This window comes from Ochotona curzoniae, unplaced genomic scaffold, assembly GCF_017591425.1.
Source record: "Ochotona curzoniae isolate NIBS_2020 unplaced genomic scaffold, NIBS_Ocur_1.0 contig_523, whole genome shotgun sequence".
NCBI classification, from domain to species: domain Eukaryota; kingdom Metazoa; phylum Chordata; class Mammalia; order Lagomorpha; family Ochotonidae; genus Ochotona; species Ochotona curzoniae.
Window position 1 is genome coordinate 9899777 of NW_024466459.1, and position 14851 is coordinate 9914627.

General features: G+C 44.4%; 2 protein-coding genes across 2 annotated transcripts in view; one reads left to right on the forward strand and one right to left on the reverse strand.

Moving 5' to 3' along the window:
• RAB37 (RAB37, member RAS oncogene family) overlaps positions 1–10052 on the reverse strand; it is a 67618-nt gene extending 57566 nt beyond the window's left edge. The window contains exon 1 of the mRNA XM_040989724.1: positions 9835–10052. Within this exon, the coding sequence (XP_040845658.1) occupies positions 9835–9906 (72 nt within the window). The 5' untranslated portion in view covers positions 9907–10052. The remainder of the gene's footprint in view (positions 1–9834) is intronic.
• CD300LF (CD300 molecule like family member f) overlaps positions 1–14851 on the forward strand; it is a 74943-nt gene that overhangs the window by 22723 nt on the left and 37369 nt on the right. The window lies entirely within an intron of this gene.

A 14851-nucleotide genomic window follows, 5' to 3' on the forward strand; every position in this document is an offset into this window, starting at 1 on the left:
CACATTCCAGAAATAGGAGAGGAAGAATGACAGTACAGGGACACCTGGAGACTGACAGACACAGAAAAGCTGAGGACACAATGGTGTGGTGTTGCAATGATCGATACCTTAGCAGCATTAAGTGAATGGCAAACTGAACTGTATCAGCAGCCAAAATTCCACCAGCTTCAAGGTGGGAAGGGACATTCATCAGGAGCCCACAAGGTAAACCCAAAGAACTGCCCATCCTGCGGGTTTGATTTGACCAGGGGTAGAGACAGAGTGACAGGTCCAAGATGGGGCAGTGTGGGAACAGGGTGGATCTCACAGCCCAGTCCACCCCTAGAGCCGAATCTGGCACCATTTTGTATAGGCAGGCAATGGTTATGGACCGTCCTACGCATGCACTGAGCTGGGAGAGAACTCACTTCTGGTTCAGTGAGGTGTAACAACACGGCATCCTACAGGTTCCACCCAAGAGAGGTCCGGGCAGCCCTCAGACCTGACGGCCAGCAGGTCAAGGACTCCATTGGCCCATCTGGTGCCATTTTGTACAGTGTAGCAAAGGTGTTAAGACTGCAGGGACAACAGTGAGCTGTGCATGTGCTGAGCTGGGAGCAAACCCACTGAGCCCAGTGCATTGCACTGGTCCCACAGGAAAAATAATACCGAGTTTGGCATCATACGGGTCGAAATAGGTCCATGTGGCCCTCAGAACTAATAGCCAACAGGTTCTGGTAAGATCAACACCACCAACAATCTAATCCTGGGAACTGCACTAACAGGAAGTGGGAGGAAGGTTGTACAGACAACAGTGCAGCCTCAGCTTGGTATCACAGGAGGTGGAGAGTGGTGAGCCAGGAGCTGGGGCTGTGGAGACCATGGTGGGAGTCTAACATAGGAAGCCAGGCCTGGAACTCACCGGAGGGAATGGCACAGTGACTGCAAACAAAGAGGTGTGTACCAACCACAATAAGTAAAATCGAATTGTGGACCTGTGGGTGACACAGCTTAGAAACCTGCCCCAGGGAGAATCTGATAACCAGAAGTACAAGGACCAAGAGTAAATCTGAGACAAAGGCACAGTGAATATTACTGAAGACTCCCTACAAAGGAGTAAGATCCTTTGTCAATCTCAGAGTTAACTGAGAATTACATCAAGAAAATGGGGATAAAGAACTTAAAAACACTTGGTATAAAGCTTCTTATCAACAATGAGAAGCCTACAATATAGGAGTTCAAGAAATTTAAGGAACATGTCACATAGGAAATGAATCAAATGAAAGCTGATATATCAGAAATCAAGAAAACAGTAAAACAACTTGAAAGTACAGTGGAGAGTCTCCAAAATAGAATGAAGGAGGCAGAAGAAAGAATCTTAGAATTGGAAGATATTTCCTATCACCGGGGGAAACAAACAAAAAGCTGGAAACAGAGCTGAGTCAAGCTAAAAATGTATTTAAGAACTGAAAGACACTAAGGCCAAATATAAGAATTATGGGAGTCCCAAAAGGTGCAGAAAGAGAAATTGGATTTTAAATGTATTTAATGAGGGCCTGGTGCAGTAGCCTAGTGGCTAAAGTCCTCATCTTGCATGCTCCAGGATCCCATATGGGCGCTGGTTCTAATCCCAGCAGCCCTGCTTCCCTGCTCCCTGCTGGCCTGGGAAAGCAGTTGAACACAGCCCAAAGCTTTGGGACCTGCACTCATGTGGGAGACCTGGAAGAGGCTCCTGGCTCCTAGCTTTGGATTGGCATGGCTCCGGCCATTGTGGCCACTTGGGGAGTGAATAATGGGACAGAAGATCTTCCCCTCTCCTCTTCCTGTCTGTATACCTGACTTTCCAATAAAAATAAATGAATCTTTAAAAATGTATTTAATGAAATAATAAGGGAAAATTGCCTTAATCTAGAGAAAGAATTGGGAAACAACATCCAGCAGGGGCACAGAACTCCCAACAGGGTTGACCAAAAGTGATCTTCACCACGACACATGATAATCATGCCCTCTTCAATCGAACATAAGAAATAGATCCTTCAATGTGCGTGTGAAAAAAATCAATTGACATTAAAGGAATGCCAATTAAATTCACAGGAAACCTCTCACAGGCCAGAAGAGAATAGAGCAACATATTCCAGACTCTAAAAGCAAAAAATTGTCGGCCTAGGATAATGTACCCATCAAAGTTCTCCTTTGTCTTTGAAAATGAAATAAAATTCTTTCATAGTAAAGAAAATTTGAAAGAATATGCCTCTTCCAAACCTGCCCTACAAAGGATACTTCAAGATGTTCTCTTGACAGAGAAGAGAAATAGCGCCCACCAAAACCAAAGGCAAATGGGAAGAACATCCCAGTAAAATAACAACAGCAGACTAAATCAATGAACAACCCATTCCTAAAATTACAGGACCAAGTTACCAACCATTAGTATTAACCTTGAATGTAAATGGCTTAAACTCATCAATCAAACGTCATAGATTAGTAGACTGGATTAAAAACAAAAAACAAGACCCATTTATTTGTTGCCTGCAGGAGACATATCTCACCAGCAAAGGTCAGCGGAAACTCTATCATAGATTTTTTTTTATTTTTTAGTTTCATCTCTTCAAAACACTTTCTTCTGATTAAATTATTCGCTGACTCACAGATCATACAGTAGCATTTTCTTCAAGAAGGCTCTTGATTTTCTTTTTCATTTCTTCTGCGACTCATTAGTCATTTGGTAGCATGTTGCTTAACTTCATGGCATTTTTTATTCCTTTTTTCTTCCTGTTATTGATTTTGTTTTGTGGGTTTTAATTTAAGGGGATGTACAGTAACTATGTAATGGAGACTATCATATTGAGAACCATGTTATTTAACTTCGTGGTGTTGTAAATTTCTATTTCTCTTCCTGTTGTTGGTTTTGTATTGTGGCTTTTCATTTAAGGGGATGTATAGTAATTATGTAATGGAGACTGTCATATCCATATGTAAGTATACAATGTAGTATGCATCTCTACTCCCAGATCAAAGATGGACTCCTAATGAAGCCATTTAACTATATCTTGACAACAGAATGCTGGACTCTGCCATCGTCCATGCCCACAATGATGGACATATGCCTGTTTATGAAGGACTATACTAAAGTAATATTACAGGGGAACTCAGCGGGTTGGGGGATGGAACTGTGGAGAAATCCCAGGACCTATATGGAACTGTATCATAAAATGATAATAATAAAAAAATTTTAAAAATTTAAAAACCTGTTACAAGAGATAAGGAGAGGCAAAGAACAAGAACATGTTATGTGTGCATGCATGTTCATGTGTGTGCATTTACCAGGGGCAGGAGACTAGAAAGCAACAGGAAACATGAGGTCAAACACAATTTTGGTTCAAGACACCTGAATGCCTGCCAGTGGTATCTGCGTACATTAGATGCCATCTTTCTGATGATGGACAAAAGCTTCTTGTTAATAAACAGAAGTGAAATTAAGAAGGAAGGGAGTGGGCTTTGGTATCGAGGTCTTCATTCAGTAATAACATGATTTCCACTGAATTGCTTAGGACCTTGCTGCTCTCAGGAGCATGGGAAGGTATGGGCAGGCTCTGTCTGCTGTGATTCACTGTGGGTTAAGGGATCCTTATCCCTTGCATGTTTCTCATTTGGTATCAGAGAACCTCTTGCACAGGTGGAATGGAGTTGGTCCACGGCTGCATTAAGCTGGGCACCTGCACCACTCACAGAGTCTGCCAGTTAGCAACAGAACTGTGAGCTCCATTTTCACTTGCAGTCTTCAGGGACCATTTATTTTTGTTGTCCAGGATGGAGAGGAAGGAAGCAAGAAGCATGTTGGGTAAATTTAGAGCCACGTCAACGCCCAGTACTACCTACAACTTGTGGGTCTGGTGCTCACCGCTGGCTGTTTATTTCTAGCAGAGTGGAGTTTCTTGTCCCAAGATGAAAGAAGTCAAAGGTTGTAAAAGGTGACATGTTCATGCAAAGGCCCCAGGGACCTCACATTTCAGGGAGAATGCTTTGGAAAGGACAGTTTGAAACAAGTGGAAAATGACTGAGTCATTCTCGTTTCCTGCTAAGGTTATCCAAGAAAGCCAGCCGGTGCCACTCCCAGGGCAGCTGCCTGCTCTGGCAAATGGCCAGAACTGGTCAGTTAGCCGGAGGAGCCCCAGACGGCCCCAGGCACCAGTGAAGTAATGCACGCTTCATCTATTTATCCATGAGCTTTCTGAGCAAATAAGAGAGGAAAACAAGCAAATGGACAAATGACTCAGGGAGAAGCTGGCTTTGCTAGATGCTCTGGCTTATTCCTGAGCTCAGTGTGGAAGCCTGGCAAGCAGTGGAGATGCTGCTCTAACCTAAACCGCAGAATCCTTCACATGCGGGCATGCTTCCTGTGGATATGGCTCCTTGGACACAGACTTGCATTCCACTGACCTTGGTTAATTAAAAACAAAGTCCCAGAAGGACCAAGAATATTGGAGGATAGAACAGAGAATGCTGCCTTTTGCTGGCTGGGTTGTCTTACCCTGGAAGCATTTATTTGAGCAGAGAGGGACCATGCTGCTGTGTACAGATGAGCAGACCGTCAGCCCAGTGAGAGAGGCAGCCTGGCAGGTGCATGTGACTCTGCCTGTCCTAGTTGTTAATGTTAGAGGCCATCAGTGCAGAAGGTCAGATGCGACCATTTCTCGCAGGGTCCCACCTTGGCACTTTCGCACATCTCTCTTTGGGGCACTTCTGAGATCACATGGTATTCTAGTCATGTGTGTGTGTGTTTTAGTGGCCAAACTTGTCAAAGGAAGGAATCACTTTTTTTTGTGATATGTGTGCTCTTTAAAATAACCAATATAGTTCTTTACACTTTGGAAAAGAACAACACACGATTATCAGGTGTGCAGACAGTTGGGGGATGGAGAGGTCCCAAGATGAGATGGAAGGGAGGGACAAGTCTGGGGCAGCAGGGAGAAGGGTAGAGACCACCTGCTCACATTTGTCAGTTACTTGGAGGTGCAGAGCCAAAGGGACTGAAGAAGCTCTGCAGGACCGTGATCTTCTGTCTTTACCTTCCTCCTTATTCACCAGTGGCCAAGCTCTGAGTGATGGACAGCCTACGTGTTTCATTTCCCTGCTCTTTCTGAGTTGCTGCAGAGGAGGCTGTCACTGTTGGCTTAGTAACCGTTTGCCCCCTTGGAAGAAGGTTGGCGTGTAGAGATTCATCAGAGCTATTGGATGGTGAGTTAGGAAGTGAGTACTTGAACCCAAGGCCCTCAGCTCTGACTCATGAGCATCTGCAGCAGAAAGCTCGCCCCTCCCTGAGCTTAAAGTCAAGCTGCGGCACAGCCAGGAGCCAATCCACAGGCTGCTCCTGAGAGCTTGACTTTCAACATGGCCCTTGATGGCTCCTGACGTTGTACCACTGTCAGGAGATGGGGATGGGAGTTCTCCAGGGAAGAGAGAGGAGCAAGGTTGTTCACATGTTTTAAATGATTTAGTTGCATCAAATATTCAGATTCATAAGAACAACCACTCGAAAATCTCCAAGCATAAGATGAACTCAGTGTTTCTGAGCAGTTCCTAGTGTCAAGCCCACGCTCCAAGTGACCTGTAAGAGTTATTTGGGCTCATCCAGGTCAGGCTGCAACTCTTGTGAGCATATCAAGTGCAAGTGCTACTGAAATGATGTTGCATACGGTCTGGAGAGTTTCAGTGAGGTGTTTCATTGTGTTTTAGTCTTGTCTGTTAATGTAGTTTGGGCATCCTTCAAAGGTCCATGCATTGAGGGGCTTGGTCTCCAAGGTCTTACACTAATGACGAATATATTAGTGCTAATGACTTATGGATTAAAGGTGTATTTGTTGTGGTATCCATGAGATGAGCAAAGTGAGAAGTCTTTATTTAGGTCATTACAGGTTGGTCTTAGGAAAGTTCTCACAAGAGGGCTGGTTATATAAGCTCAGTATAGCTTCTCTCTCTCTCTCTCCTTTCTGGCTCTTCATGTCTCCTCTCAATATGTGTTTTGCCATTATTGCCCTTATCAGACACCAGACCAATGGGACCTCCTGATCTGTGAACTGCAGTAAAGCTTCTGCCCTTCTTAGAAAGGACTTTTCAGATATTTTAGTTGTTATAGCTGAAGTCTGACCAGCACATCCTCCACAGAAAGGAGATATTCACCCAAGAAAGTCAGGAGTCATGCTGTTTGGGTGGGTTGTGCAGGTTGTGTCTCTGAAATTCCTGTGTGTACAAGCTGTCGCTCTCTGTGCAAAGCTTTCTCATGTGTTACCTGCTGAAATTGCTTTAGAGCCCAAGATGTGTGCCCCATTGTAACCATCATTTATTGAATGCTTCCTAAGTTCCAGAGATTATATACATGCTTTGTACTGTATTATCTGGCATCCTTACTTAAAAAGGAGAAAGTCACGTATCAGGTGTTAACCTGTTGGTTAAGATGCCTATATTCCCCCATCAGAAGCTCCTGACTCCAGTTTCCTGCTTGTGTAGACCCTGGAGGACAGCTGTGATGGATCAAGTAACTAGGTTCCTAATACTTCCATGGAAGACTTGGATTGGGTTTCTGGCTCCTGCATTGGGTTTCTGCATCCCTAGCCTAGACCTGGGTTTTAGAGGAAACTGAGAGTTAACTAGTAGGTGGAAGCTCTGTCTGTCTCTTTCCCCCTCAAATAAACAATGAAACCATAATAAGCCAAGATTTATTATTCCTATTTTATAGCTCAGAAAGCAAAATTTGCCGATGTTGCTGAAAGTCACCAAAAAATTGAATTGTTCTTACTCTGAGATTTTATCCCCCTGACAACATCTCCCTGGCAGGCTTCTTGGGCTATCCCACATAGCATCTGGCTGCACTGTGAAAGCATTAAATGATACTTCTTCCTATCTGTGGTCATCTCTGTGGAGGAGGACAGGGAGAGTATCGGGGGAGGGAATGCGGAAGTTTTTGTAAGTTGGCCAGGTTCTCCTTCCTCTTGGTAGTGGTTGCACCTGTGTGTTCACTTTGTGGTAACCCATCAAGGTATACATACAAGAGGTGGGCTTCTTTGGGTCATGCTATATTTGATCAGCATTCATTTAAAATTTTCTAGCAGCAGAGGGCATTTGATGCAGTGGGAAAGTCACAGTTGGGGATGCTACATCTCATATTAGAGAGCCTTGGTTTTAGTTCTGGCTCCTCTGTTTCTGATCTAACTCCCTGGTAACACCAACCCTTGGAAAAAGAACATGGTGACTCAGGTATTTGGGTACCTTCCAAACACTTGGGTGACCCGGAGTAAGATCTGGACTCCTGGTTTCAGCTTGGCTCAGGCCCAGCTTTTGCAGGCATTTGGTAGTGAGTGAGGAAGGTGGTCTCTCTGTGTCTCTCAAATAAAATAAAAAGAAATAAGTTTTTAAAAACTTCTGAGCAACCAAAGTTGGAGGGAATTCCTGCCTCTCTTTTGTGATCAGTGTGTTTTATTTAATCAATAGAATCTTGGGCTTTGTAGTAAACTTCAAGTATGAAAATAGGTGATCATTTAAAGCATACATATTTTAAACTGAATCACAATAAAAAATCATGCACATTATAAAATAGTGTCAGGAGGAGGCTCTCAGTCCTATATAAAAATGTAAAGATTCCCTTCAAACACATGCGTCCCTCAGCTGAATCTCATGCGGGTCAAGTCTCTCTCTGAATCTCAAGGTGCTCACAACCAGCTTAAGAGAGAGAGCATTTACCAGCAGCAAAAAGACACCATTTTAGAATCTGTCAGAACTTGTTGTTGAAACAAGTTGTTGAAACAAGGTTCTCTCTCTATCTCTCCCTTTCAATTTAGCAGTGATCAATAAACCCAGAGGAAATGAGTTCTCATGAGCTACCCCCCGCATTTCATGTGTGGGTAATTGATTTAATAAAGACCACATTCAATCAGTCATTTGAAAACTGAACAACACAACCTTTTAAAAATTTTTAATTTTAAAACTTTTTCTTTTGTTTCTTTTTATTTTTTGGTCTCTTTTTTCTGATTACAACACAATGTTCAAAAATAAATAACTATGTCTTTATGAGATGGTTTAAACTTACAGTGACCTGTAAGTCTGATCACCAGGATGATTCTGCGATTATCCTCCTTTGCTTGCATGTGCTTTTTCTAGGGTAAGAGTTACAACCAGAAAGAATGTAGAACTTACTCTGGCTCACTCTTAGTGGTGGTTAATATAGGTAATTTTTCTGTTTCAGTCCCCTTGGAGTTCAGGGACCTGGGAGGAGACGTTGCCTGGCTAATTGAATCTACAGACCACCCACTTTCTTCCATAGTCACGTTTCCTTCAGTTGTGTCTGGAATAGCCAGTATGACACAGAGCTGTGTTTAAAAAACAAACAAACAAAAAAACAAAAACAAAAAAAACCAAAAAACAACTTTATGATGAAAATGTACCTCCTAGGCATCTTGCTAAATTGAAGATTCACACCTAGCAGGTCTGGTTTCTTTTCTTTTCTTTTTTTTTTTTTAAAGATTTATTTTATTTTTATTGGAAAGGTGGATATACAGAGAGGAAAGACAGAGAGGAAGATCTTCCATCCAATGATTCACTCCCCAAGTGAGCGCAACAGCCGATGCTATACCAATCCGAAGCCAGGAGCCTCTTCCAGGTCTCCCATGTGGGTGCAGGGTCCCAAAGCTTTGAGCCATCCTCAACTGCTTTCCCGGGCCACAGGCAGGGAGCTGGATGGGAAGCAGGGCCGCCGGGATTAGAACCCCCGCGCCCATATGGGATCCTGGGCGTGCAAGGCGAGGACCTTAACCACTGTGCCACTGCGCCGGGCCCTAGCAGGTCTGGTTTGTAACCAGCTCCCTGGAAATCCCAGTGTTACAGCTCCACGGATCACATTTTGGTGAGAAGTTTAGCAAGGATCTAGAGGAAGGTCACTAGAGTTGGAATCATGATGTTTAGCTGTAGCAGCAGCTTTTCCCCTTGCAACCTTGTTCTCTTGGGCAAGTCCCTTTGTCTGCCTGGACCCCAGTTTCCTCAAAATGAACTGTGTAATTGAGAAAGGTGGAACAAGCTTGCAATCATAAACTTTTCAGGGTGATATTTTTTGCTTAAAAATTCCAAGTACAGGACCTTGTGCAGCCTTGCATAGAAATTGGGATTTGACAAAGTAGGCAGCACCAGGACTGAGGCAGGAGGGCATAGATTATGGAGGAAAGCATAAGGAACAACCACGACTTCTGATGGCAATTGTGAGGCTTGGATTCTTACGAAGAGGTAGACGGTTAATGAAAGGTGCTGTCCTGAGAGAGACGGCTGATTATTCTCAACAACCACTCCAGGAGGAGAACTTCATTTCAGAAAATTGAGTTGCATAAGAAACTTGGACAAGGACAGAAGCTTTGAAATCAGTAAGCATTATCAAGAGGCAGAGAGTGAGCTGCAGCCCAGGGGCAGCTCTCTGGAGCCGGCCACAGGGGACTCTGGTCAGAAAACAACAGCACGCCTCTGCAGTAGATCGTGTCTATGTCCAGCATCCACCAAATCGAACAGTGCTACCAGATCTAGCCCGGCTGAGAACTTGTAAAGCGTGGAAGGATGAACACAGCTCCCTGAGTAGTGAGGAGAGCCAAGGTCCTGGGGTACCCAGCAGGAGGGATTGAACAGACTGAACACCTTTCCTTCTGCGGAGGCCCCTCCCCCAGAGTTCACACGCCAGTTTCTAGCAGCGAACAGAAAGGGTCCTCTAAGCTCCCCCAAATGCGGGTTAGTTTCTCTTTAAGTCCCAAAGCAAAATCAGCGAATAGAACTGATGACGACGCCCGCTCCCAGCCGCGGGACTGGGGAAGGAGATTTTTTTTTTACCTTATGCAGAACTTGCTCGTTGAAGTAGGGGCCAGCTCCTCCCTGGTAGGAGTCGGGTCTCTGCAGGTCCATGCCCGGCTTGGAGCTCACTGCTCCTGGCGGTCCCCGCGCTCTGCGTCAGCACCCGCAGCCGTTCGGCCGGGCTCTGCTCGGTGTGGCTGGCCGGGGTCTGCACCCCACCGGCCTGGCCGCATGCGTGTTCCACCCTGGACAGCTCCGTGGCGGCGCGGCGATTCAGCACCACGGGCAGCGACACTCCTGTTTGTATACCTGGGATCAGAATTGCTCTGCTGTGCGTCCCAAATGCTGTCTCGTGACTCCAGGATGCGGGGAGGGACCCAGGGTTTGAGTCCAGTGAATGGTCGGTGCGTTTCGCATTCAGCTAGCCGAGCTGCCGGGCGTTGCGTGATTGTGAGCCAGCCGTCTTGACTTAAGTGAAGGAGCATATCCTTTGCAACGCAGCGCGCTCTCCATCCGCCAGCAGGGGCAGAGGCCAAGTCCTGGGGCGCTGCCACAGCTCTTTTTGGTCCCTTCATGGTTCCCTCCTGTGTGAGCTTCACAGGCATAGAGACTTACGGAGGGTCCCTCAAGTCCCTGAAATGTGCAAATTTCTGCTTACCTGTATTTTTTTTTCAAGTGAGAAGAGTTCTTGTAGAGATTTCATTCCTTCTCCAAAACACACATGAGCCCAAGAAATTGAGAGTAACAGGCTTGGGAGAAGGGGAGTGCTGGTTTTGGTTCAGACCACAGGCTCCAGAATTCAAATCTCAGCTCTGATAATTATTAGTTATCTTCTTGGGTCAGATTCCTTGATCTCTCTTCTATCCACAAAATGGAGATTAAAAGAAAGAGTCTCATCTTCATGGTATTGTTCAAAAAAGCCAATGGTTTAATTCATGTGAAGGACCTAGAAGAATCCTGGCAAGTTTTAAGATGCCATAAAGGAAGACCTGATGCTGGGTCCTTCTGTGGGTCAAGTTGTCCTGCATGGAAGAGACTGCCCACCTTGGGCACTGGGGGCTGTGCCTGGGACAGGGCTTACCCCTCTGTGGTGGCGTTGGTTTTCAGCAGGTGGCTGTGACTGCCAGCCTTTGCAGTCAATATCAGCACAGAGGGAAGGAACTGGGCTTCAGGTTACAAGGGGCATGTTTCTTTCGGGTTTCCTTGTCCTCCAGGACTGTCTGCCTGCAGCTGAGTGTGCAGCAGGTGGAGAAGCTATGTGTGCCTCACTGGAGTTTCATGAACAGTAGATGAACCAATGTATGTGAAAGGTCAAGTTTCACTTACCATGCATCGTTCCCAGAATATCTGTCCTGTAGATATGCCGCGGAGATTGGTTACGCAAACAAAGCCCGGGAGCCCCTGCATTTGTGCAAGAGGCTCTTGTGAGGCCTGTGATTGGACTTCTCGAGGTGAACGGATGAACTTCAGGAAACAGTGGGACATTGAAAACACCAAAAAGTTCTGCCTGTGCTTGCTTCCCGTCCCTGACCCCCCTCCCGCCCCCGCAGGCCCCGTGGAGAACAGATCTATGTGTCTCATTATGCTCTTAACATTTTCTCTCTTTGGTATACATTTTTCTCCCTTGACTTTCAATCAATCTCATGCCTGATACATATTGGTTTCTTTTTTTAAAGATGATCTTTCCATCCACAGATGACTGTAACTGCTGGGGCTGGGTAGCCTGAAGTCACAATCCAGGAGCTTCTTCTGGCTCTTCCACATGGGTGGTAGGAGCTCAAGCACTTTCCATCTTTTCTTACTTTTCCCAGGCCATAAGCAGCGAACTGAATCAGAAATGAAACAGCAGCATACAGACCAGCACCTGCCAGCACTTGCCAGCATTGCACGTGGCAGTTTCACTTACTACGCCACAATGTTAGCTCATGTCCTAGATTTTTTTTTTTGCATGTAGAGATGTTCTTGTATTTATTTTTATTTTTTTTTTGAGATTTTCTTGCCTTTAAATTGTGACTTTCTAATTGCTTTCTAAAAAGATTTATTTATTTTTATTGGAAAGGAAGATTTACAGAGAGAAGGAGAGACATAAAGAAAGATCTTCCAGTTAGCAATTGCATTTCCAGTTGCTGTAATATGCTCTCTGCTTGCTCCATGAACCAGTCTCTGGGACTTTTGCTAGCTGCGATCCTGCTGTGCTCCTTGGTTCTATTGTTGGATGAGTTCAGTATTTTCTGCGGCTCACTGTTCCTCTTCTTGGTTTACTTCTTCCTGAACTTGGTTTGCTTTTCTTTTAACTGGTTGAGGAAGTTACTTGAGAATATACTCAAGTAACTTAAGAAAGGGACCACCAAAGGACTTTTTGATTTTTTGCATACCTGACAGTTCTCTTTTGACTCAGTTCAGGGCAGGATTTGGAATTCCAGTTGAAGACTGTTTTCCCCACGCTCAAAAACTGGCCTTGTTTTTTATGATGTTAAAGGAGATAGTATTCTAACTCACTGTTGCTAATAGGCAGTTGCTCTGGGATGGGCTGTTACTATTTACTTTTTTTTTTCTTTGGGAGATTTTAAGATCTTGTCTTGCTTCATAGTTTCCTGAAAGTACATGTTAACATATGTAATTGTATCCCTTTTCATATCTGCTGAACAAGGAACCCAGTAAACCCTTCAAATCTGAAGCCATGTCTCTTTTTGAGGAGGGGGGGATTCTGGATTAAATAATGGTCCCTCCTCTTAATTATTACTATTGTTTATGGTGTTCTACTTTTTTTTAAAAAAAGAGATCTCCTAACATCCATCTTACCTTTTTGTTCTGTGAAGTAGTCTATTTTCTTATCCTCATTAAAAAAATCTCTAAGATTCACTAAGTTCTAGCAAAGTTCTTTTTAACATTTTGTTCTGATTAAAAATGCTTCTAAAATGATGGTAAAACACACATGCTATGCTTGTTACCATCTCAACAATGTTGGGGTGGACGCACGTGGTTGTTCATTCTCTCACTTTGTGGAGCAGACAACACCCAGAGCATGTTTCATTCACCTTGAGAAGCTCCACAGCTGTTAACGGATCTCTTCACCTTCCGTGTTGCATCTGGCATTCACCATTCTCTTTTGCTTTGATAAATTGGCATGCTCTAAGCACCTCATGTGGGTGGAATCATGCAGGAATTGGCTTGTTTCACTTGGCATATTCTTCTCGAAGCTCCTTCGTGTTGAGTTATGTGTCAAAGCTCCAACCTGTGGAAGGCTGAGTGATATTCCTTTGGTGGACACCACATTTTGCCCTCCATTCATCTGTTGATGCACACTTAGTTGCTTCCACATTTTGGCTACTGTGACCATTACAATTTTTACCAAGGATTTGTTTATTTTTCTTGGAAAGTTAGATTTATAGAGAAAAGGAGAGACAGAACAAAAGATCTTCCAGTTGCTGGTTCACTCCCCAAATGGCCACAACCGTCAGAGTTGAGCTGATCTGAAGTCAGGAGTCAGGAGCCTCTTCTGGGTCTCCCAAGTAGGTACAGAGTCCCAGGGGCTTGGGCCATCCTTGCTGCTTTCCTAGGGCATAGGAAGAAAGTTGGGTTGGAAGTGGAGCAGCCTGGACATGAACCAGAGCCATATGGGATGCCAGCAGTTGCAGGCAAAGGATTAGTCTGTTGAGCCACTGCATTGACCCCAAGGCTACTGTGACTGAAACTACCAGGAACACACAAATGAACACCTCTTTGAGGGGCTCTTTCAATTCTTTAGAGTATAAACCTTGAACTGAAACTGCTGATCATGACTTTTCTATTTTTAAATTTCTTGAGCTATCTTACTCAATTTCGTTTTACCTCTGTCTTATGGAGACAGTGTCTTTTCCAATGTCTTCAAATGTTAAAAACTTCTCCTGTTCCTAAAATTATCTCTACTTTGCCCAGGGTCAGTTTTATTAGTCATGATAGTTTTTCTCCTTCATGCAGCTGAGTTTTTCTTTGCCAAGTGCCTAGGGATACTTGGTTGCTTATTTGTATTTATGCATTAGGAAGGCTGAGATGTTTGTATGTGGCCATGGTTTGTAGCAGGATAAACTTCTGGGCTAGAAGGATAAACTTCGTGAAGCTTGCTGATAATGTCTGAAAACCCTAAAACTAGAATGATTCAGACTTGATTCTGGAGGCACTTCATGCTTGCACGGTTACTGGATCAGATTTGCATTTTACAGATTACTTATTTATTTGAAGGGTGAAGTAACAGAAAGAGAGAGAGACAAAATATTTTCCATCAACCGAGTCACTCCTCAAATGGCTGTACAACCAGGGATGGACCAGGCTGAAGCCAGGAGCCATATACTTCATCCTGGTCTTCCATGTGGGCCACAGATCTCTTTGTACTTGGACCGGTTCCTGCTGCATTCCCAGGTGCATTAACGGGAAGCTGGATCAGAAGTAGAATAGCTGGGACTCAAACCCCAGCACTCTGATAGGAGATGCTGGTGTGACAAGCTGTGGCTTAACCCAATACACCACACCACCAACCTCAGGGCATGACTTTTAAAAAATCAGTGTTTAGGGGGCTGGCCATGATGTAGGAGGCCAAGCCTCAGCCTTCAGCACCAGCATCCCCTGTGGTCACCTGTTCAAGTCCTGGTTGCTCCACTTTCAATCCAGTTTTCTGCATCTGGCCTCAGACAATGGTAGAGGACGGCTCAGGTCATTGAGTCCCTGAACCTATGCAGGAAATTTGGAGAAAGCTCCTAGGTCCTGGCTTCAGATCAGCCTGTCTCTGGCTGTTATAGCCTTTTGAGAATTGATTCAACAGATAGGAGATTCTCTGTGCCTCTCCTCATTGTAACTCTGCCTTTAAAATAAAAAAGATCTTTAAATAATTCATTTTTAAAAAGGGATCAATACTTCTCGAGCATTTACTACCATGCTGGACACTGAGCCAAAAGCTCTATAATTATTTTATTTAACTTGACCAGCAAATGCTTAAGACAGCTGTTACTGCCCAAAGCACGGCAACAGATACTGACACCAAGGGAGTTTCACGGTTTACACAGTTAGTTGGAGTTTTCAT